General features: G+C 39.5%; 1 protein-coding gene across 7 annotated transcripts; it reads left to right on the forward strand.

The window, feature by feature from the left end:
• Positions 1-370: 370 nt before the first annotated feature.
• Positions 371-23,558, forward strand: dtna (dystrobrevin, alpha). 7 transcript variants are annotated; one of them, XM_069692125.1, is made up of 23 exons: positions 371-598; positions 4,716-4,783; positions 5,937-6,017; positions 6,088-6,301; positions 6,670-6,755; positions 7,262-7,416; positions 7,521-7,626; positions 8,213-8,379; positions 8,559-8,683; positions 9,956-10,039; positions 10,299-10,367; positions 13,663-13,758; positions 14,687-14,768; positions 15,095-15,189; positions 16,660-16,773; positions 16,942-17,038; positions 18,268-18,291; positions 18,878-19,037; positions 19,129-19,218; positions 19,303-19,402; positions 20,423-20,540; positions 20,680-20,718; positions 22,326-23,558. In XM_069692125.1, exons 2-22 carry the CDS (start codon positions 4,717-4,719, stop codon positions 20,695-20,697), a joined length of 2,148 nt encoding a protein of 715 aa, XP_069548226.1. In that variant the 5' UTR covers positions 371-598; position 4,716; the 3' UTR covers positions 20,698-20,718; positions 22,326-23,558. The 7 variants fall into 7 exon arrangements, with proteins under 7 accessions (XP_069548226.1, XP_069548225.1, XP_069548227.1 ...); XM_069692124.1 differs by lacking the exon at positions 371-598 and adding an exon at positions 1,964-2,168; XM_069692126.1 differs by lacking the exons at positions 371-598; positions 18,268-18,291 and adding an exon at positions 1,966-2,168.
• The last annotated feature ends 1,320 nt before the right edge of the window (positions 23,559-24,878 follow it).

Consider the following 24,878-nt stretch of genomic DNA (forward strand, 5'->3'; position numbering starts at 1 on the left):
TTGCATCATCATTGCAAAACATTTGCAATCTCGTGGTGTTTTTATGAAAAGCTAATAATCTATCTCTGTAGTCAACGAAGCTCTTGAAATAAGACCTATTGTAATGCAATTACAATTATATTTTGTTATAATATTGTTTACTATAACTTCCTATAATAACGCGCTTTATATACGTGACGTCATCTTCTTAAGCCACATAAAAACAGGGGGAGCTTTATCTTGCAGAAGATTGCATGTAAACCTGCTTCTTTTCGCCATTTTTTTTTTTTTTTTTTGTATATTTTTCTATCAAACTTTACCATTTGCAGCCACATTGACGCAAGTGAAGAGACTCCGCATTACGTCATCGCGGAGGCCACATACTGGAGGCAGACGCTGCCTTGTTCTGCTCAGCCAGCGCACTGCCCGAAAATTTCCACAACACAAGCTTTGCAGGAGAGCGGCGGCACAAGAAGAGCGGCCGCTTCGTGCAGTGATGCAGCAGCAGCAGCAGCAGCAGCAACCTACACCAAAGAAACCCTGATCGCACCCGATGGACACGACGCATTGCCGGATGGAAAACAGTGATGTTGCATGACATGCCTCGAAATAAATTCTGGTAAGTCTTGTGTGCAAGTGCGCTGCTGCAGCTGCCGGGGAAGGCTGGCAGGCAGTAAGAGGAGCGACCTCAACCTACTTTGTCACTGTGGGTGAAATGAGTTTGTCAAGTTTCGGGCGATGAAAACGGAGATCTGTGGGGATAGAAAGGTTAGAAAAGAGGTTGTAAATGCAGGCAGATGTTTCTGTTACAGGGAGAGCATTGTCTCTCGTCCATACACAGGTGTCTGCAGCGTGACAGGTGATGCATGAGCAGGGCATGTAGCACAAGGTTGCCTGTTGCCGTTCCCGCTGTCCTGTTACCTATATCCAGAATGAATAAGGTAGATTTCCGTATGTAATGTCCACAGGCCAACATGACTGCCCATGCCCAGCATGGTTTTTAAGCTTGTGTTTGAAATGTAAATATATTTCCATGTTGTCTTTCAAAGCACAGATTGACCGGCAAACATACTGTATATAATCATTAGTTTCTTCAATTTATGTCACAGAATTTCGCCCTCTTAGTTCGAGCAAAGAACTCAATGACAGGGTCGTAAACAAAAACAGGGCACCAGCAACCATACATTTTTTTTTAGCTGCGCTCTCATTTAACATCAGGGTCCCAAAGTTTTCCCTTTTTGCAGCTGAAACCATGGTGATCATCAGCAGGCGACAGACAGCCCAGGGCCCTCCAGCAGACATCCCTGGCCGGTACCAAGCAGGCAGAGAAAACTCTTTCACTACCGACACAGCCTGTACTACAGGTCCAAAGCACAACAGCTGATTACCCTTTAGTCAATGGCACAGCTTCTTTTTCTTTTTTTTTTTTTTTTATTCCTGTCAGGATGGGATTTGGATGCCAGTGTAGTTTATAGTCTCATGATGTAAAAATAACTCTGGCCAATCAGTGGCAACAGCTGCAATGTACTGTCCCGAGCCGGCCAAACAGATTGGACTGTAACGCAAGTAAGTGCTTGTGTTTGGAAATGTTGCATGACAGTCTGTTCCATGTACACTGAGTAGGACATAAATCCACAGCACTGTCCCATATGCTTTATTGAGCTGCCACAGAAATAGAATCAAAATGTAAATAACTGACTAATAAGGCCTTTTTGGGGTTTTTTTGGCCAAGAGAAATGCTGTGCAGCATTAAAAGATAGCGTGAGTCATTTTTGTGAGACCCTTGGCAGAGCTTAGCCCCACCAGTCTCTCTGCACCGTTAATGGTGGAAGATGATTTGCTCTTTTAAGGGCAGTTATTTTCTAATACTGACAGTATGACAGTGCCATAGAGAAAGAGTAATGTTTGCTGGGCACATGCCAGGAATGAGATTTGGGGTCTGCAACTAGAGCCAGTGAAGCTGTGCAAGAATGTGGCGCCTTCTCATTTGTGGTTAAAGATAGAGGCAGCACACACTGTATCCTGGCTAGTTTCAGATATCTGTAGTTAGGCCTGTCTACATGGGCAGGTTTCGTTGTAATGTTTTCCTTGTTTGAGAGAAGTAGTGGACAGTTGTTTCAAGAAGGAGGACTTTTGTAATAACTGAGCTGAGGCAAGTGAAGGACTAGAACCATGGTGCTTTATGAAAGGTACGTTGATCATCCTGTTCCTTTCACTGCCTTACAATTATGTGTTGGCTGTGCTGCTATAATATCTGCTCTTGCAATAGATTACATCAATCTAAGTTATTTCCACGACTGAAAACAGACTGCAGACTGTCGCACAGCTGGCACTCGGGATGTGTTTGCTTGCTACCTGGGAAAGGATATCAATGCTAATCTATAACATTGTGTATATTTGTACACTTTTACATTCACTCACTCTGTAAGTGATGAATGAGCCTGAATATCCATTACTTTCAAGATGACATTGGACTAGTAGCTGCTGGCAGAGGCCTGAGATTGCTGTGCATCTAAAACTGTGATTTACTGTTGTGGTTGCATTCATCATTGCCTTATAACTGATGAGATACCCATTTATTATTTGTGCTATTACATATCTGTCATTTTCAATATCGCTTTATCATGTAAACTCTAAAAAGCACCTGATTTTAAATCTTCTGTGGGTGTTTTGTTCTGTCTTATTAGGATAATATATCTTTAATAATTAGACATAGATCATTTTAACTGCTACACTAGTGAAGTAAAATTACTGAAATACGGCACTTGATACAGAAACTCCAGGTTAATTTATTAGCTTAATCTCTTCCCTCTTAAACTGGATTTTCAAAGATTCCTAGTGCCCCATAATTGACTGCCTGTACTGGTAAGAATCAGAGGAAGGCAAGTAAGAGGGAAAAAATGTGCTGTTGTTTGCTTCTTAACACCAGTTGAATTCTAATTTCTGCTCCATGGGTCTCTGCAGCATAATATTTGGGTCTACCAATTACAGTCAGAGTAATTTGAAATAGCATGCCTGAATGATTGTCTTGCAGAAATAGTGTTTTTCGAGCAACTCGCCCAAGAAGTGACACTGTGTGCTCAACTATCAGACCACCGAGCTTTATCTCATAAAATATATTAACTGGTGAAAAAAACTTTTCTCCTCAAACTTTGCCTGTCTGCAGTGGGAGGTGTTATATGTGTGTTTGTGTGCGTCTGTCTGTCTGTCTGTCTGTCGTTTTGTCTGTATGTGTTTTTACAAACAGAGCGGCTGGGATCTTTGCTGCCATGGCAACAAACCACATGACTAGGTGTATTAGATTGCCTCGGACAGTGTGCAGCGAGGCATGGTGTGAGCATTCTCTCGGCTGCTCTGCCCCTTTCAAAGTCTTGTCCTTGTCCAAGTTAAGTTTTTCTTAAACATTTCTGAAAAGCACTGTCGTGTGTTACACTCAAGTGGCGGACGTTCTTAAAATACTCTGTAAAAGTGAGGTCAGTGTGTAATCGCCAGGGCCGTATTAACCTGAAGTGGGGGCCTTGGTGCAAAATGAGCGGGGGCCCATTTTAGCCCCCTTTTTAGGGAAGTTTAAACTCCAGCATCTCTGGCCAATTCTACCTGAGCATCCTGCTTATCTGACACACGTCTTCCTCATTTAAAGAGTCTGAAGAAAGGAAGCCTCCTTATAGCTTCCACAAACCTAAAAAAAAAACACAGACAAGTGTGTTTGTCTGTTCTATTGTAAGCATGTCTGGCTAAATAGCTTACTAGCTTGTCTCGCACAGTCAGACTTTTTCCACCCCGCTGCTTCAGTGCTGGAGATTGGTCTGGCTGCAGACATATACCATTTTAGTATAAGCCCAGGACGTAAAATAGTGTTGGGGACAACTTGTTTTGGTGGAACATTTATTTATGTACGTGTGGAGGTGAGTCCTGCGATGAAAATAACAAAATCCCAGCAAAAGACCGTAAAGAACCAAGCAGGTCTGTCTTATTGCAAATGTTCAGCAAAACTCACCATTTTCAGTGCGTAGGTTTCTCGCGCTGAGGTTGTTGTTTTTGCCCCTGTAGAGACAGGGGTTTTGAAAACAGTAACACGCAGAGAGCACAAGAGTACAAGAACAACATTGTTGGTTGAATTGCATGTCTTTTAGATCATCAGCTGCTGGGAATACTGACTTGGGACTTGTCAGCTTTCACCTCAGTCTCTGCACAATATCTTGTTTGTAGCCTTCAAGTTAATATCTAAGTCTCCTTGTGAAAAGTCTGAAAAAAGTTGGTCGGAGCGAGCGGTTTCAGACAACTCATGGAGTTAACAGCAGCTCATCTGGCTAGCTACAGCCAACAAAATCTACCAACAGATGAGAAGCTACTTTTGTCTACCGCTGTCTGAAACTAAGGACCCACTGCTTAAAATGTTCAAGGTATAAATCTGCCACCATTTTAATCGTGGATGTCGTATGTGCTGAGCAAGAACAGAATATGTTAATTGTTGTTAATAATATATTATTCACAGTGAAAATGTTAAACGGATACAATGTTATTACAGTATGTTTACAATGTTAACCGAGCGGTGAGTATTTTAAAAGATGCATTGTAGAAAGTACTTTAACAAATACATTGCCTCCGAATATGTAGAAATAACAATATACTAGACTTTCCAGAGACTGAACAATGGCATCGTTGAAAGTCTAACTGCTCTAGTAAATGGTGAGGCACACAGGCTCTGACACTACTTTCTCTCCTCTTCTGATCAGAATGATTGAAGACTGCGGGCAGAGTGGTGACATCATGGCAGATAGAAGGCAACTGTTTGTCGAGATGAGTAAGTGCTCGGGGCCACAGCTCAGTGTGATCTATGCCGGACTGTTTTACTCGCTGACCGTAAAAATGGCAAATTCTTCTCCGTAAGTTTCATGTGAAGCAAACATCATGAAGATCAAGTGCCTCCACTGATGTCAACCAGATTGATTTCTAATGCTGACACACTGGCCTGCGGCAGTGATGCCTCATGCGCTCTCATATCCACACAGTGAGAGTGTATTTTCTGAAATGCAGATGGTTATTATAAAATATTTAGTATATTTCTTCTTTTCACAATAATAGAGTTTATTACAGTTCAAATGTATTCTATTCCCATTGTTCTGTCCATCAATTTGAAATACTCTCGTTTAGCATTTTAGAGGGACGCAGGACGGATGGCTGATCCAGCAGATGTTGGGTGAAAGGTGGGGTACACCCTGGACAGGTCACTGATCCAGAGACAACCATTCACAGCTACAACCACTTTAGCGTTTGCCTGGCTCAGCCTACTTGTTGCTCACAGCTTTAGTTTTTGATGTTTTTAGTCTGGAAACCCTGTTCGCATGAAGGTTTGCTTAACTACTCTGAGGGTGGACCAATCAGCAAGCAATGGGGGTGGCTAAGTGCGATGACGTTGAAGTCAAGTGTTTGTTTCTAAATGTGGTCCAAACAATAGCGCCATCGGTGGGGCTCGAGGAAGTGACACAAACTCGAGGAATTGGAATTAGGATGTGACGAATGGAAATAATCCCCTATAGAGCGGACCAGATGAATATATTCCCACAGTGAATTTGGTTCAGGTAATACAAGGCCAGTTCAGAGTAGCCAAATCCCACCTATTCCAATAAAAATGTCATTATGATATAAAACAGTTGCCAAAAAAGCATTGCGAATTAAACAGACTTTGAATTATTGACAAAAAAAAAGCTACAGGCATTAAAACTCTGATATTGTGAAAAGATCAAGAAAAAAAAAAACACTTCATTATAGCGCTGTGTGGTTATTTTACAAAATGTTATATATTCTGTCTGTATTGATTCATATGAGTGTGTATTTATATTTATTTATGTAATATTGAACACTTTGGGCTCCATACTCCCATTACATTGTTCCAGATTTTCTTATCAAACTGCATTGACATTTCCAATGTTAGTAAATGAACAAATCTTCCTCAGGGGCTCAAGATTTGGATTCTATACGACTGTCGACATATAGAACGGCCTGCAAACTCAGATTTGTGCAGAAGAAATGCAATTGTGAGTATGATACAGATCACTTTTAATCACATCACTTTGCTGGTAATCAAAGTTGGTTTTCCTTTTTTAGTGCATTTGGTTGACATTTGGAATGTCATCGAGGCTTTCCGAGAGAACGGCCTCAACGCCATGGACCTCGAAGCTGAGCTCTCCGTGGCTCGCCTGGAAGTGGTACTGTCCACTATCTTTTACCAGCTGAACAAGCGCATGCCCACTACCCACCAGATCAACGTGGAAACGTCCATCAACCTGCTGCTCAACTTCCTGCTGGCAGCCTATGACCCGTGAGTAAGGCGTCACATGACGGTCAGCGGCTGGTTGTGTACTTTCGCGTCTGCGGTTTTGACGTGAGCCAACGTTGTGTGAAATGTGACTGTGAAGTGTCTGCCAAAGAGAAGGGAAAATTCAGACTATTTAGCTTAAAATGTCCCAACATGCAGGGGTAGAGTGAATATTTTTGTGATGTAAGAGCCAAGCTAAACAATTGTTTTTGAAAATTGTCATTCTCATGCAAGTTTGCCTTTAAAGGTTGAATCATGTGGACCTTTTACAAAAATAGTTGACAAGCAGAAACACTTCAGGTCTTCACAGCTCCATTTAAAAAAAATCAGTGACCATAATTGAATCCTTTTGTTCTCTTTTTTTTTTTAAGGGAGAGCTGTGGCAAGTTATCTATCTTTGCTGCGAAGATGGTTCTAGCCACCATCTGCGGAGGGAAAATTCTGGACAAATTAAGATGTAAGAAACGCAACAAATATTTATCTGGTTTTTAATTATTTGAATTATTGTGATAAATTAAATTCTAATCACTTATTTTACCTGTAATAAATCAGCAATTTTAGATTTCATACAGTTTATAGTTTAAATAATGTACTGCTTTATAATTTATAATGCAAACGTATTGTTGTCTGTACTGTCTGTGTCTCTGTCTGCATAGCTGTATTGTTTTTAAAGTAGGAGCACGCACCTGGCTCCTCATGGCAGGAGAAGTCATTTTTCATTATGTGAAAGATAGGGTTTATTACATAATGTACAAAATCGGTGGGAGGAGTGGTTTGTAAGAGAAAAAGAGGAGGGTTGGCATATGGTTACTACTGATCTGAATAACTGCTTCAATTTGATTTGTTTTCACAAATAAGTGGGATAATTGTATTGTGTAACGCTGTAATTAGCCGACTGTGGTGGAAACTGACAATTAGTTTGATTAATTTGTAAAATGCTTCCCCCCCTGCACTGTTTTCCAGATATTTTTTCACAGATATCAGATTCCGCTGGAATAATGGTGCACTCGCAGTTTGACCAGTTTCTAAGGGAGGTGCTCAAATTACCGATGGCGGTTTTTGAGGGACCTTCTTTTGGTTACACTGAACAAGCTGCAAGAACATGCTTTACACAGCAGGTGAGGGGACTTAAACCCCAGTGCATGACATTTGTGAATCTCCGAGTGTTTTAGCATTGACTTTGTGGGTGAATCACGCTCTCCTCTGCATCCGACATCAATAGAAAAAGGTGTCCCTCAACACATTCCTCGATACGTTGATGTCAGACCCGCCCCCTCAGTGTCTGGTGTGGTTACCGCTCATGCATCGGCTCACCAACGTGGAGAACGGTAAGACAGGATATTTAACAGGGGGAAGCGAACGGGGCTGGGAGGATGTAAAGTTCAGCTTTGCATCGTAATCTTCAAGCACCGCACGCACAATCAAGCAGACACGCACACCGTGAAACACACCTCCAGTGAGGGTGACCCATAGGGAACTTACACCCTGTGTATGAGTGTGCATGCTCGTGTGTATCTGTAATGCGCTCATCACAAGCTACCTGTGAGCAGAAGAAACATTGTCACACGTGCACACACGTAGAGCTCCATGTTGTGCTGCTTTGTGGGTATGTTTCTGTAAAATGAAAAGAGTGTTGACATCAAAAACAGACTCCCAGCACATCTGTCAATAAAGTAATGGAAATTAATCCTCTACTCACTGCAATGTGCAAAATATCTGGGTTTACAGTCACATCTGTTTGTGTGCATGTGTTTGTGCATCTGCGTGCACGTGTGTGTGTGTGTGTGTGTGTGTGTGTGTGTGTGTGTGTGTGTGTGTGTGTGTGTGTGTGTGTGTGTGTGTGTGTGTGTGTGTGTGTGTGTGTGTGTGTGTGTGTGTGTGTGTGTCTGCTGACCCCTCCTCTCCTCCCTACAGTCTTTCACCCGGTCGAGTGCTCCTACTGCCATACTGAGAGTATGATGGGCTTCCGCTACCGCTGCCAGCAATGTCATAATTACCAGCTCTGTCAGGACTGCTTCTGGAGGGGGCATGCCAGCGGTTCCCATAGCAACCAGCACCAAATGAAGGAGTACACGTCATGGGTAAGGGAAGGAATGGGGAGGAGGGTAGGGGCGTGCTAAGGGAGGTGTGTCCGCACTGGACCAGTCCTTGTGGCTATTTTTGTTCTGCTTCAACCACAATGTCAGGAGGCTGAACATTTGATGCAGGTTACGGTGTTTTCATCCTCACCATCGTCACATCACCTTTGTATTTCTCTCAGAAATCCCCCGCGAAGAAGTTATCCAATGCCCTCAGTAAATCACTGAGCTGTGCATCCAGCAGAGAACCTCTTCACCCCATGTTTCCCGAGATGCCAGTTAAACCTCTCAACCTAGCTCATATTGTGTAAGTTCATCTTCTGTCTTTTCCCCTAATGACACTGAAACAGAGGAATCAGCTCTGATGTCAGAGACTTGTGGGATATTCAGAGCCTTGGACTTCAGTTTTAGATTTTGAACCATTTGATTTTATCCCTCAGCTGATAATGATCCTGTAGCTGCCTCTGAGTCTGAAGGGTTTCCAGTCAATCTCTTGGGTCAACTGATCAATGAGGCTTAATTACAGCCTTGGGAGTGATTGTAATCTGCAACAGTGCTGCTACCTTTTTCTTGATTTGCCCGATTCTTTGTGTTTAATACCGAAACAAAGATTAAGTATACAAGCATTTTTCATCACCTATTCAGCACAAAACCTTTTGTAAAATGACAATGAATTTGGAAGCTTTTCTATTGATAGCCCCAGTATTTTATAAACTTTAAACAGCCAAAAGGATTCAGATTAATGTAGAAAACTTGCTGACAGAAAGTCAGATGGTAATTTGATTACATTTCAATTCTAATTGTTTAAAATTGAGAGTTAAATAAGCAGATATTGATGTATCTGCCTGTATTCATTTTTATTATACATGAACACAATATACTTTTTTGACAAGAATCCCCTAAATTTAGGTTTAAAAAAATGTTACAGTAGAAAAATGAACTTGGCAGGGATTGCTGCAACAAAATCTAAGCATTGACAACACAAATTATCGTAACTATATTTTTTAATTTTTAATTTTTTTTTTATCCTTTTTTAAATGCCTTGAATCTTTACGTGTAGTCTTGTACTGCTCTGGGCTGATTGTAATGAAAGTATTTTCATTCCTTTCCTTGTTTTTTACTTTCCTCAAAATAGAGACACGTGGTGAGTTTGCTTTGATTATTTAACAAATATTTCAACATTTTTGTCACAGTAGATTTGAGTGATTTGTATTGTGCTAATCAGATACAGTCATATCAAGTCATGTACTGACAGTCACTATCATTAACTTCTTTCTGAGCACCCGCTGTGTTTGTTTATTCACAGATTCATTCATTCATTCTTGCATGGTTTTATACAGGATACATAATTAATCATATCATACGTTGATCCATGTGTCATTTATTTAAGTGGAAATTCAGAGATGAATATGGCTGAAGGAAATCCACAAGACTGAAAGAATGAAATATAAGAGAACGCCGCTCTGGCATTTTGCTGTCTCTTTAAAGAAACCTCATTGTGATCAACATAAAAAGCCGTCCTGTCAGTTTGGATAAAAAAAAAATAAGTAAAAAAAAATTACATTTGTTTCCTTTCCAGGCCGCCAAGACCAGTGAATATCACCAATGACTACACACTCTCCCACTCCATGCCTACATCAGGGAACCCTTACTCCACCAAAAAGTGAGTACAGCAGCGCTAACAATGAATGCCCTGGATTTTACAACAGATCTTTTCAGTCTGCCATTTTCCCTAGAGGCACTGTGACCTGTAGACTCTGTGACCCACACTGTCTTTATATTCTTCCTTTTATTTTCCCAAAGAGAGGGTGGGTGTGGGTGTGGGTGGGTGTGAGTGTGCGTGCGTGTGTGTGCGTACCTTTGAGTATCACCATCTTTTTTCTGTGATTTCTTGAGCTGAATGTAAATGGCTTGCCTTGCAGCAGAAATAATGATGTTGAGCACAGAAAGCCCCTGACTGGGGCCGCTCCATATCTGTTCAAAGGGAGAGGGTAAGTGACACAGGTGTGCACATGAGAATGCCTTTCACAGAGTGAATGCATGTGTGAACTAATATAGATAATAATCACAGGGCATAAAGTAGAGTGCTTATCGTCCCAAGGAAACTAACCAGTTTTCTTACAGAGGGCTTTACATTGTTACACTCACTGGGCTGTTTCAAAGACGCTACATGAAGCATGCATCATGAAGATCAGTACTATTGATTTGGAGTGTCTATTACTAACTATTCAAACGCAAATGGGAAATACTAACTGCCAGTTTCTATTACCAACCGCTTTTAATGTTACCATCAGTCTCCCATGTGCTGAAGTTTCAGCAGCGAAGTGGCTCGCTGTTTACGAGGTATGTGAATAGTTGTTTAGAAACTAAAAACACACCTCTTCCGACTTTACCTTGAACAGTAGAACTTTAGTAGCACTTAAAATGACACTTACTGATCGCACTTTGTAGTTTGGCTTTCTTGAAGAAATTGTATTTTCTTGATTCCTGTTGTTCTGGGTTTTGTACCCTCATGGTTGAAATGCACTTATTGCAAGTCGCTTTGGATAAAAGCGTCAGCTAAATGAAATGTAATGTAATGTAGATGAAGTGGGATTAACTTGCTTTTTCAGTTGTTGTTAATGTTTTGGAAGATGAAAACTATTGTTGATTTTTCAAGTGAAAAGCATTTAAGCTCTTCTGCACCTGCACCTAAGAGGAGAAGGCATTTCTTTAGGGAACACTACTCCCTTTCATAAGTCTGGCTTATAGAAAAACATACTGATGATCTGTTGAGTGAGTGGTGTTCTTTAGGTCATTCTTCATGTCAGACTATTTGACGTTACAGTTGCTGTTTGCACGGGCTGAGAAACCATATAATACAGGCATGTTCAGGGGATGTGCCCTCTGGAAGTTGACTGGCTAGCTTTTGCACAGTTGCGACTGTAGAGAAAATTCTCATTTCCAAACTTGTGATTTAAATTGTGACTTTTTCTTTTTTTTTTTCAAATATGGAATACACAGTTAAAGGGGCACGGTAGTGACTTACTGTTGATCAGGGCAGTAGAAGACGAGATATCCTGACTTTAAGTCCACAATAAGGTCAAGTTCCTAGTATCCTACATATAATGCAACTCCATAACAAGAGCTGGGTGATATGGACAAAATCAAAGGTCCCTTTATTTCTGATCAAATGCTTCTATGTATCGTTCGCACAATGCTTATTTCTTATAAATAAGTTTTATTGTTTTGATTCACTCCCACTGCTCTTGTCAATCAGTTAGTCAAATTAGCTACTAGCTGTTGACAAAGTGAAACCTTTAGTTGCTAAAAAGCCATATATTTCCCCTCAGAAATTACAGCTAAGGCTAAGGATAGTGAATTTTATATTTGTGCCCTATAGGTGACCAAAAGCACAACTTCAATTAAAAAGTTAATGTTGGTCCATGTCTGCTGGATGTGTAACTGTTTGCAAAGACCTTTGTTAGTTAAGAAAGGGATCTGTGTCATTGCTACGGTGTCATTGTTATGGTGCATGACATTCAACCATGGATGTATTGAGGAGAACTGGACAAGTCACTAAAAGCCACTAAGAGATGGTGCCCACTCACCTGAATGTAAACTGCTCACCTAGCACGAGTTCAAAAAATGTTCTTGCTCCTGGGTTTCTTCGGCATTGTGAGGCCATCTGCACATACGCATCATCTCCTGCTGGAATCCCCCGTGCCTACTCCGCATAGTCCATGGAATATACATATTTGGTAGGCTCTGAGAATGTTTTACAAACACAAAACCTCCATTAATTATAAAGTAATTATAGTAAGAGTAAACCAATAAATAAATAAAGAACTTGTTTGGATTTGAAGGTATCCTGTCAACTAGGGATAGGCATTTTAAGCAAAAAGACAGTTGTAATTGTATTGTTATTTTTAAGTGCATTACCACCACCCATTGGCAGTGGTAACACATTACTATCAGGCAACAGTAAAAGAAAGGAAAATATTTTTTTTAAACAGCACTTGCATAAACCATTTGATTTTTAATGATTCAATGATATGGAAATTGAAATATCATGATCCAGCAGCTGCATCCAGCTCTCAATACACCCATGCACATAACCACAACTTCTGCAGTTTGCTTCAGGGCAGGGAGCTGACATGTTGCATTTCATGCCCTCCTTACTCTCCCCTGTTCTTACTACAGATTGCCCAATAAAAAAAAACATGTTTAATGTAGTCAGTTTACTCAAGTAATGTATCTTGAGTTACTATTTTTTGACAACCCAAGAACATAGCACTTCAACAGGCTGAGTAGTAAGGCTACTACCTCTACATGGTAAATTGGCATGTCAAATTGGTGGAGTTGATAAAAAAAAAACGTGTTATGAATATTCATCACCAGAACTGCATACTGGCTTCATAATATTTACTGTGTCAACAGCAGCAAGCTCGTGGTAGACACACTGTGTATGGAGAATATCAGCTCTTTTAAACATAATTGTTAGCGCAGTAGTTATCATTATCAGGTCACTATGTGGTGCCGGCTAACAGTTGTGAACATTCAAGGATGGGCAGTGTGCTTAAAACGTGACTACATTAGCTTGTTGGCTTTGTGGATTTTTTATTTTTTTATTTTTTTATTTTTTTTTGTGGCTATACTGAAAGGCTAGCTAATAAAATTATTATTATATTGAGAATTATTTTAGAAACAGGACGTTTTTACTCAATTTCTTTTTCTTTTAAAAAAAAAAAAAAAAGAAAGATATATATATATTGAATGAACTGACTCTCTTCTGTTGTGGTTCTCCATGATGGTGGTGTTGGCATTCTTGCTACATTAGTTTGTGATTCAGGTGGAAAGCTTTAGCCAATTATAGGAGCTACAATAAAAAGGACTTTGCATGCTTGACATATTTTGGGGAGGAGGGGTAGATTGTTTTATTTATGAAGAGCTTTCAATAGTTTTAATAATAGAGCACTGAGTGATTGATGCCTGTAGAATGTAAACAGTATGTAGCTTATAGCGTCTTTTTTGCTGGGCATGTCCTCAGTTGTGCTCCCGGCCTTCATCGGTGGCGTCTCGCCCAAACATAATATGGTCTTGTTTCTCTCTAGTCACCCATGAATGGTGACTAGAGCCCCTCCTCCTCCTCCTCTTCCTCCTCCTCCTCCTCCTCCACCGCTCTTTTGTTGTGTTCTCTCCTTCTCTCCCTCAGTTTCCTGACCCTTCTCTCTCATCCGCTGTCCCTCTGCTGTCCACCTGTGTAATGTAACCTTTTATGTTTTGTGAAACCCTGCACTGTTCCAGGTTGAACTACAACCTCGATGTTGCCGATAGACTTGCTGACGAACATGTTCTCATTGGCCTCTATGTGAATCTGCTCCAAAACAACCCCAAAACATGGTTAGTGGGTGTGCTGCTGTGTTTGCCAAACACCAGTGGAAACTATCTACTGTGCTGAACCGCCACCTCACGGCCTTTCCCCCTAACCTCATCTAACTCTGAATGTGTTACTGTGCTAACGCTGCATGCTGTCAGTCTGTTTACAGACTTGTCGCCTCGACCTTTGACACTTCTGCCACCACTTTATTGTCATTCAGCAGCAATAAGTGTTTCTGACTAATCTGTAATTTGTTTCTGAATTTTGTTTTACTTCAAATGCTTTGGGCTGATTAGTTAGTTGATTTGCAACAAATACTACAGGTGCTTTCTTAAAAGTAATCTCTCAAATTTGTTTGTTTGTTTGAATCTTGTGTTACTGAAACGTTTTGAAAGAAAACTGATGTGTGTGTGTGTGTGTGTGTGTGTGTGTGTGTGTGTGTGTGTGTGTGTGTGTGTGTGTGTGTGTGTGTGTGTGTGTGTGTGTGTGTGTGTGTGTGTGTGTGTGTGTGTGTGTGTGTGTGTGTGTGTGGTTCCCATCTATCATGTTGTATCATATTAGCAGTGCCACCATCCCCCTCATATCTTCCTGTGTGAATGCGTCCACTGTATGTGTGTGTGAAAATACAGAACTATATTTCCGACTGTACTGACGATCAGATTGGCTTTAAATTACAAAGCGACTGATCTTCTCATCTCCACTTTTAGAAAACAACCCACTGTCATTTATGCTTTTAGTGGTTTGTATTTGAATATCTTTAGCATGATTATGTGGGCCTCTGCTGTAAAACTTGTGAAGCTTCCCCAGTAAATAACAAATCTGACAAATGAAACTTTCTTTTTTTTTTTTTTTTTTTTTTTTGCATCTCTCCTGCATATATTGTACCTGCACGACTGTGAATTATTAATTGCATCATGTTGTGACTCCCATCTCTATTTTCCTCTTGATCAGTTTGCTGGAGAGCAGTAACCATCAAGATGAAGAGCACAGCCTCATCGCCCGCTATGCTGCTAGACTGGCTGCTGATGCTGCGGTGAGATAGATAGAAGACATTTATTGCCCACAACATCACGGCATCTTTCATTGCTATCCACTGCCAAAAAAGTGTCCTTGATGAGAAAAGGATTTAACGTATGCTGCTACTCTACTTCAGAGGGTTTCATTCTCTTTTACTGCCAAGCTGGTGATCATTTCTGAGCAGACCTGTACGGCTGTTCATGCTCTGATCGCGTCTTGATGGATGGCTGGTGACTTAACTGCTTTGTTCCCTCCTGTGAGATGTGAGATAAGCTGGTGGATGACATCACCCAGAGGTAAAAGCCAGTTCACGTGATGTCTTCTGCTTGGTTTCACCAACAGGCTCAACAGCAGAGGGTCCCCACAGACCTGCCCTTCTCTCTAGATGCCAACAAACAGCAGAGACAGCTCATTGCAGAGCTCGAGAGTAAAAACAGGTGACGGTTGACTGCCTTGTTGATACTCCTCAGTTATTTTCTGCGGTCTCTCTTCCCTTCTTTTTTTCAATTCATCAACAGGAATTTCACCTTTAGAATAAAGGGATCCGTAAACGACCACAAAGAGCATTTAAAACTAAAATCTGCCTCTAGTTTTACTGTTATAATCATCAATTATAAGCCAAGTAATATTATTTCCAATTAAATGTTAAAATTTCTATGAAGCTAACTAACGATATATGTATGTATATATATATATATAAAATACGTGCCACTGAATAGTTAAGTCAGTAGTAAAAGTCAGATCACGTAAGGCTAGACACAACCCTTGATTTACATGCCACATTTCATGCACAGTGGCAAATTCAAACTGCTTTCAGTTTGTGTAAAAGAAGTAAAATGGGATAAGAAAAATCCATTTTAAAAGGATATAACTGAAGCAACAAATTTAGACATTAAAATGAGGTAAATAAATAGTATGAAGTGAAATAAAACTGGAGGCAAAGTTGAGTTAAAGGTAATTGAACTATAAGGTTTTATAGCAGCTTGAATCAATATTTTTACTACATTATAGATCACAGGACTACTCTATGACAAGACAAACTTTGCGAATTATTACCTGACTTCTTCCCTGACTTCTTCCCTGAGCTCTTTGAAGCATTATAGGCTCTTTTTCCCGAAGACATTTTGATGTGTCACCGCAGGAAAAAGCTCAGGTGTAAATAATAAAATCAATAAAGACACCTGAGAGCCATCGTTTATGTGATCAGGAACACCTGTTCTCCTCCTACTGTGATGGTAAAAAAGCCCCAGAGCATCTGGTTATTTTTTTTGCTTCAATTTTACTGTTTTGGTCCACATCCAAAGCATTTTTGTAGTAGAAGAGCACAAAACAAACCACCTGTAAAGCTACGTGTCCAACACCGAAAGGCAAAGTGAGTAGCTGGTAGTGGAGCATTTAGCAGCTAAAGAGCCAGATATTACCCACCGGAGCTGGCAGAGACCAAACAGCTGAAAGAAAATGAATATTGGACTGACATTCACATGGGCGACACTATCATTGCTCTGTATCTGCTGGATACTGAAGGTGATAAACAGCTTGTTTCTGCTGCACCCAAGTGGCCACCAACAAAAACACAGTTGCTGCAGACTTTATTTTGGCTCTTAACATTGTCAGATTTGGTCAGTGCCAAAGATCATCTGGGAGGATGTCCTTTGTGTGTGTGTGTGTGTGTGTGTGTGTGTGTGTGTGTGTGTGTGTGTGTGTGTGTGTGTGTGTGTGTGTGTGTGTGTGTGTGTGTGTGTGTGTGTGTGTGTGTGTGTGTGTGTGTGTGTGTGTGTGTGTGGCGTCACAGCAAAATGCAGATCCTCTGTGTTTTAAGTTGACTCAAGGACTTGTGTAAAAAAAAAAAAAAAAAAAAGCATGCCAGAAAGAAAATCTGAATTTCTATTTTCATATGTTCATGACAGAGAAATCCTGCAGGAAATCCAGCGTCTGCGCCTTCAGCATGAGGAGGCATCCCAGCCGCCACCTGACAGGGGTCAGCAGAACCCCACCCTGCTCGCTGAGCTACGACTTCTCAGGTAACTTTACAGACCGTTTTGCTTCACCTGCTGAAGAAGATGTGTATTTTAAATGAACAACATGTGTTTGAGTCTGCAGATGTTAACGGGGGAGGGGGAGAAGGGGCGGTATTTTGTTCACCACTGACACAACATTTTGGTTTCACCGTGATGTGTTTCTGCGCTCAGGCAACGCAAAGATGAGCTCGAACAAAGAATGTCTACTCTGCAGGAGAGTCGCAGGGAACTCATGGTGCAGCTGGAGCAACTAATGATGCTTCTCAAGGTACTGCACATCTCACCTCTTTCAGTGCGCTGTAGTCAAATAGTTTCGATTTCTTCATGATCAGCGAAGGAACACGCATCATGTTTCCCATGGGGGGCAATCACGTTTTCATTTTGTATCAAGCTTGCTTCCTGGACAGAATCGGGTCGATTGAAGTTTGACTTTGGATGCTCACCTATTAAAACATGTGCGCCAGCTCGTATTTATTCATTGTTTTTTTTTGAGACAGGTGGTGAGCAATATGGCCAGATGATGAATTTCCCTCGTACTACAATTTCTCCCAGCTGTGGGTGATCACTCCAGCTGATATAAAGCAGACACAGCACTTAGTAGTGCGGAAGTATGTGAGCAATTACGCAACATCCCCATCAGAGGGCATGCGTCTTTTAACAGTTATGCTCTGTTAAAGGCCCAATCTGTCCTTTTATTATATTAGAAAATTGGGGTACAATGCACATGCTTGATCGAAGATAAGATATTGGTCTATTTCATTCCAGTGTTGGCAGTTGCTAGTGCTACAATCATATCTGTTGCGCCATCAGAGTAAAAATAGTCGTCCTTTACTTTCTTCACTTTTACTTTGATATAAAAAATTTTTTGCTTCAGTGAGTTTTATTTTGTCTCAAATTCTTAGTTTTGTTTAATATTTATAAAGTTTTGTTTCAATATATTGACACTAATACCATAAATAATTAGTTGTGTCGGATTAGTTCTGTTTAAGCTCTGTCAATCTGTAGGCTTGTACAGGAGGCTTGAATTAAGAATAATCTTTTTTAACATAGCAAAGAAATTATGGGTTATTAAGAAAACATCCTCTCTGACAAAAAATGTCATTACTAATCATGTCACTGATTAGCTATGTCATGTTCAGGTATCTCATAATGCTAAACAGGAGCCCAAACAGAGGATTTAAGAACAGGATATAGATGCTTCATCACACATTACATGCCAGCCGGCCCTCTAGGAAGGATAACCTCTGGTATTAGAATACCTTCTAGACAGGAGTTCCTCAAAGCCGACATAAACTGCTTACTCTAGAGCCTTAAGTGAGGAGGATATCAATCTAATTAGCCTAAAAGAATCAATGTTAATCGATTCAACTCAACTTGCCTGAGGAAGGCACATGCTTGCCACGTCTTTGTGGGAAAACTGATTGAATTTTGGGTTGTGTTTTTTTTATAGGTGTGATTGTTGTTTCACAAGCCATGAAATATTGTTGTTTGTTTCAGCTGGAGGAGGAACGGAAACAAGCTGTAAGTGTGAAAACGATGAGGCAAAAAGAGAGACTTCGATGATGCACGTTTGAAACAAACACTTGGCTGTTGTTGGGTGAACCGTGTATCTACCAAAAAAAAAAAAAAAACACCAAAGAGATGTCATTTTTCAGTTTAGATTTGGAGATACATGGTGGTCATCACACAACAAACAACTTGTTGGTTTGGTCTGTGGGAATAACTGGAATAGCTTTTAAGGACAGAAATCTGTTTTAACAGCCTTTTGTGGATTTAAGAAATACTGATAAGATCGTTCCTACTCCACATACTGTGCATTTCTAGCATGTGTGTAATGTGTTTTTTTGTTTTACTTACACAGCTTTTGTGGTGTGCTTTGAGGAAACATTAGCCTCATAGTAGACTTACATTTGGTAGTATTTTGGGGGTTTCCATGAAGTCTCTTTGCTGTGATTTTAGCCCTGAAAGTAAATAATAAGAGTGATAAATGTATGCCAAATTGTTTGTGCTGTTTGCTTGAATATGTTTTCATGCAGTCTTGCCGTCACACCATAGTTTTCTCTCAACGTGGCACACAGCTAACACTAAAAACGGTCTTGTCTTTCAGACTCAGGGCCCCGGCTCTCCCCGCTCCTCCCCCAGTCACACCATCAGCCGGCCGATCCCCACACCGATCCACTCGGACTCTGCCGGCACGACCCCAACTCACACACCTCAGGACTCACTCATGGGCGTGGGAGGGGATGTTCAGGAGGCCTTCGCTCAGGGTAACGCAGCGGCTCACTGAGGTTTTATCGGTTGAAAGCTGTAAGTGATCACATCTCAAAACGAGTTTTTTTTTGTTGTCTTTTTCAAAAGGTCCGAGGAGAAATTTGAGAAATGACCTGCTCATCGCTGCTGACTCCATCACCAACACAATGTCGTCACTGGTTAAAGAGCTCAATTCAGGTGAAAAAGGAGTGAAACAAAATCTTGTATTTTGCATTTTGAATTTTGTACATGAGCTGTTTTAATATGTCTTTTATTCCACAGAGGGTGGAAGTGAGACTGAGAGCACTGCGGATTCAGACTTTGGACGTTGTGACCTCTTGGCTACAAACTCCTCAGACCCTTTCTACGCTTATAAACCAAGGTACTTATAAAAAGATATGTACAGTGATGAAGGACGTATTGACATCATTTACTCAAACAAAAGTACCCATAAATTAATGTGTTTTTTTTAAAAAGTACGCCATTAAAAGTAAGAGACCGGCTTTCCAAAACATGCTTCAGTAAAAGTACAGACATATTATTAAAACCGGTACCAAATTCCAAATACACGGGTCACCGCCACAAAAGCTCACAAGATAAATCTCAGGGGTCATGAAATGATTAAAGAGGTAGAGAAGAAGAAAAGCTTTACACATTTGTATAATTTTTTTTGTACATTTATCTTTGGCTTTGTTTGTAAAATTTTGTTACGTTTTATCTCGTTGAGACACAACAGTTATTAAAATCAAACCATCTGACGAATTTTGAGAGAATATCATTCAATCAAAAGATATCAAGATACTCGTTTTTGTAAGTTAACAAGTCAAAATGATACCATTAAACCACTAGCTTAAATTTGTAGCCATGTATTGCATTTCATTTGTTTTTTTTAATCTCAATATTAAGTCTGACAAAGAACTCAGCTGACTCATGAAAGTAAAACATACAATATTTGCCTCTGTCATGTGATAGAGTAAAAACATACAGTAGCACCAAATAAAAATGGTAAATATGACATCAGCCAGTGAACAAGATATAATGTAACAGTCTATTGTGCTATTTTTGAGCACTTATTAAGAATATTAAGAAAAAGGGCTTATCCCCATCATTTTTCTCCATATTCAAAACTGTTTTCAATTAGCCGCCTCCCGTACAATTTCCCAGCTCATTCATTTGTTTTTTTTCATACAGATCTGTGCAACAAATATTTCTATAACGCTTCTAAAAACCACAGATTTGAGTAATGTTTGTGGTTACACATTTGTGATATTTAAGCTCAGACCAAAGTTTTTGATCTTAAATTAAATTGTGTGACTTGAATATAACAATAGTTCATCTCTATTAGGTTCTTGTCTTCAGTTACAGCCCCATGTTGTTTTAAACTGCTCGGTATTGATCACAGGTCTGCTAGCGCTGCAGAGGACGAGAGCTTTGAGAACGATCTGGATCAGCAGCTGGAGGACGAGCTCACGTTGGAGGAGCTACTGAAGCACAGGCAGGAAACGGACAAAACCTGCATGGTGAGTTGTTGCTCTCCAACATTGAAATAGAAGGAGAAAATGGCATATTGTGGGTTTTTTTAAATTATTAAATTACTCCTCGTCAGTCCCTGTTCTAACCGACTGTATGCGTTTTTATGGTTTTAATACTGTGGTACAGGTGACACTGCAGCAGTGACTGTGTTTATCCAGGCGACTGGTAAGTTGACTGTAACTGTCAGATAGTTTGACTTAACAGGAGATCTTATCATTTTAACATTTAACAAAAAAATGTAAAATACATCTGCAGGAATATTGAGCTGCAAGCCTCAAAATGTTATACTATGTCCGTCTACCACCACACCAACTGTATACAGTATGTAGCACTAGCTAAGAGTCAATACATGGAACCCGACATCGTCATTTCTACTCCACAACATTTATTTGACAGCATTCGGGTTTTTTCAGATGAAGATTTGATCCAATGGATAATATAACAAGCATTTAAAATACAACACATTGTTAAAGATTAAACCGGTGGTTTCCAACCCGTTTGCCTTCTGACATCTTCCAAAAAGCACAGTGTATTCAAAGTTACATTTCAGATGTCTATCTCAGATGTTTATCTACCGTCCATGGATATGAAACTATATAAAGTAGTTTAAATTAGCTCCAGCTGCAGCAGCTAAAAGAGCGATGTTGCTTATGTACTGATGCTTCTGTATTAGTCATCTAATTATGTCAAATTGACCGTAAAACTGTTAACATGGGCTGTTTGTCTTGTTCTCTCTTTGCATCAAATAAGTGCAGTAATCAGTATAATTTATGAATAAATATTTGATGTTTTTTAGTCTTTCTCATTCATTTCTGTACCTACAAAGTTAACTGAGCAGTTGAGGGTGAACCCAGATTGGATTTGTTTTTTTACTTACTTATTTTACTTTACTTAGATTTAATGTATTCATCTGAAGAGCAATGACGCAAGACTGGAGCAACAACACCATTTCACCTCGACAAGTGTCAGACTTTCACGTTCTTTTCCCCCTGTTCGTTATAGTGCTTATCAACATATGTTTTTTTGTTTTGTTTTACAACAACAGACAATCTAGCTGGAAGAAGCACTTATCCACGTGGCAGTCAGAGATAAACAAAACGTGGGCCGAGTATGAACGTGCATAAGCCTCTGTTAAAGGCTGTAGGACTCTGAGGAACAGCTAACTGGGGAAACGTTCAAATTAGCCACTGTACAGGGAGATTTAGGTTGTGAGCTAAGATGTATGAGCTAAGATAAGACTAGCGGCGGGACGTGGTATCGACAGGAAGTGACATTAAACGCTTACCGTGACGTCAGACGTGATACGCACCTTGCATGCGCAGGCACAGGATGCGTTCTTTTGAAAGACTCACAGAAATAATGTAATTAATTACTCAGGAATTGATATCGTTTTTGTTTTTTTAAGGTTTGTAATGAAAAAAATCAGAAAATCCCAATAGCTCATATTGGTAAATAAGGCTCTAAAAACATGTATGACATTTATTAGCCCAAATGTCCCATGTTGCAAATGACAGTGGAAAAAAAAACATTTGTTGATCTGCCCCAATATCTGAGTCTGCTCCAAAATTTTACAACAAAAACAACACACAAAGCAACATCTTCGGTGCAGTTAAAATATGATGTTTTTAGTGTGAAATCTTTTTGCTGGAATACAACCATATCAGAACTGGGATATGTCTGTGTTAACACACTCATAGTGTGTTATTTTGCTTTGTATGTTGAGCACTTCCATGACACCATGCTGTTTGTTACATGTTCTGTGTTCTTCGCAGGTGAGCAATATGAAAAGCAACAATTGTAAAAGACGCTGGACAAGATAACACTGGGCCGACGGCATAGAGCACTGAAGACAAGGACAATTTAAGTTGAATAAATCGCTAAATCCAACCATAGAATACATTTATGTAAAGATATATTTTTTAACCAAGCACATATTTAAGGTAATACTGTGAGCTGATGTAAAGAGATTAATTACTGGGCTGTCTATTATACCACAGGTGCCATAAAAAAAGAAAAAACATGATTTTGGGGAATTATTTCTTAGTTTTTATCCTTTTTATGAGTTATCCAGCAAATGTACAAATACACTGTTCGTACAGGGTGGCAAACCTGATTCCTTCAAATTCCCATGTTTCTGAATACAGTCAACCAGGTTTACGTGTTTTTTGTCATATAATTGATTATGTTAAACCTGAGATTAAGATGGAGCTGAAGTTATAAATGCTAAAAAATTTAAATCTTTTGTAAATGTGTTGCACTGGCCAGGTTACTTTGGACAAATTTGACCACTATTCCATATATTTCTACTGTTGCTGTTGAGTTGCTTTTTTTTTTTTTTTTTTTTTTAGCAGGCCAATCAAATATATGTTTTAATTTGATACATTAATAACGCAGACTGCCTTAGCTGATTGAATGACCTCTCATTGCAGTTCATTCAACCTGTCAATGCAGCATGTAGCTTACAACAAAACACACCTGCAGAAATGCTGGATGTCTTCTGAGGTTAAACTTCATCAAAACAGATGCTTGGAAGGGATTCTGTCTGCAAATATGTATGCTGTCCACATGTAAAGGTTTCATTAAATATGAGATCTAAATGATTGCTTTTAATGTCTGGAAGTGTTTTAGAAGAATAAAGTGAAAAAGAAGTGACACAGACATCCAAATCGCTCAAATTCAAAGGTTTACACTGGCAGGGGCATTGGAAAAATTGTGTTCACTATAAGTGGTTTATGAATTAAGGTTCAATCATAGATCATTTGCCATTGTTTCTTTCTTTAAATGCTCTCTCACAAATCTCTGAATGACTTGCACACCAACATACACACTCAATGTATTTTTCTGAGTGTGCATAAAACTTTACCCAGTCACTTTGGGAAAAGTGGCAAGCCAATCTAAAATCATAAATGTGTGAAATATATCTAGTTTGATTTTTGAGCAAGTTCTTAGCAGTGATTTTGCATGGTGGTGATGCATAATAAAGTGTTGACACAATATAAAAAAAATGTTGCCTATGAACTCCTTTCTCTTTCTTTTTCCATTCCAGAACGACACACTTCAATTGGCTTGGTTTGGCAGTGCACATTTATTATCTGTCATAAATGCACTGTTGACTGCCCTCAACCTATTGTCTATAATTCATCACAGAGACCCACCATCTGAGGTAACATAAAATCAGCCATCCGGCACTGAATCTCATAGACATGGGCATACTGGGAAGGAGATTTTTTTTTGTTTTGTTCTTGGCTTGTGCAATATTAAAAGAATATGTAATTACTGGTTTTTAATTTGATTAATATTATTATTATTATTATTATTATTATTATTATTATTATTATTATTATTATTATTACAAGTACTTTTCAAAGGCATGAAAACAGGTCAGTTCTTTCAAAATTTAAACTTAGTATTGATACATACACCCACAGCATTCATCACCAGCTCCTTGATTAATTAACACAGTATGGCCACATGCAATTGTCCTATGTTATGTTCTTTATTTACCTGCTTTAGTGTGGCTATTCTATATATAGGCCGAGTGATAAGGTTTACACCAAGCTTCTTTTGTCTAATATTAAGTGCATTACTGCTCCCTGGTGTTAAAAGAGAAGGAGTGCAGTTAATATCAGTGGCTGAATATCACGTTTATTAAATTAAAAACGCAAACGTTGCGCTTTCTGAAAAACTAGAATTGTAATTAAAACTGCAAGCAGTGATATGCGGGCCCTCGCAGCTTCACGTCGGGGCCACGGCTCCCCAACGTGCAGCATGTGAGGGTCGGCATATTCCCGCTTGCAGTTTACTTTTTTTTCTCGATCTTGTTCCTTATTCTTATTCTTTTTTTTTTTTTTTTAAAAGGCTTTTTTTTGGCAGCTTTAATATCTTCAAAAACTCATGAAAGTTGGTGCCTGACACAAGTTTCATGAGGTTTGGAGCATCGTTTGACCTTAAACATCAACTTCCTGTGTCACCGCGAAACATCAAACTTAGCCGCATCACTATACTATATACTCTATACTCTATACTCTATACTCTATATAATATATATACTATATACAAAAATACTATAGTATATATATATATATATATATATATACTATATACAAAAATGAAGAAAATTCTGGGTCACAAAAAGTGACCCAGAATTTTCTTTGGATGTTTTGGATGACTTTTCATGATTTTTGGAGTATTCTGAAATGACATGCATGCCTCAAGTTACTTCTCACTGTGAGGAAACTGCTCTAACACCACATACTATATATCATACTATATCATGCATGTTGTCTGAAATATGTAGAAAAATTTCACTTTTGGACTTTTTTTTT

The sequence above is a fragment of the Brachyistius frenatus genome, unplaced genomic scaffold (genome assembly GCF_029030835.1).
Source record: "Brachyistius frenatus isolate BFR_SWC_R1_liver_20210118 unplaced genomic scaffold, ASM2903083v1 Contig_12, whole genome shotgun sequence".
NCBI classification, from domain to species: Eukaryota; Metazoa; Chordata; class Actinopteri; family Embiotocidae; genus Brachyistius; species Brachyistius frenatus.

Coding starts and splice junctions, on each gene's coding strand:
- dtna (XM_069692124.1), top strand. Junction 8,380..8,558: donor TGAAGGAGTACACGTCATGG/GTAAGGGAAGGA, acceptor TATTTCTCTCAG/AAATCCCCCGCGAAGAAGTT. Junction 8,684..9,955: donor CTCAACCTAGCTCATATTGT/GTAAGTTCATCT, acceptor TTTCCTTTCCAG/GCCGCCAAGACCAGTGAATA.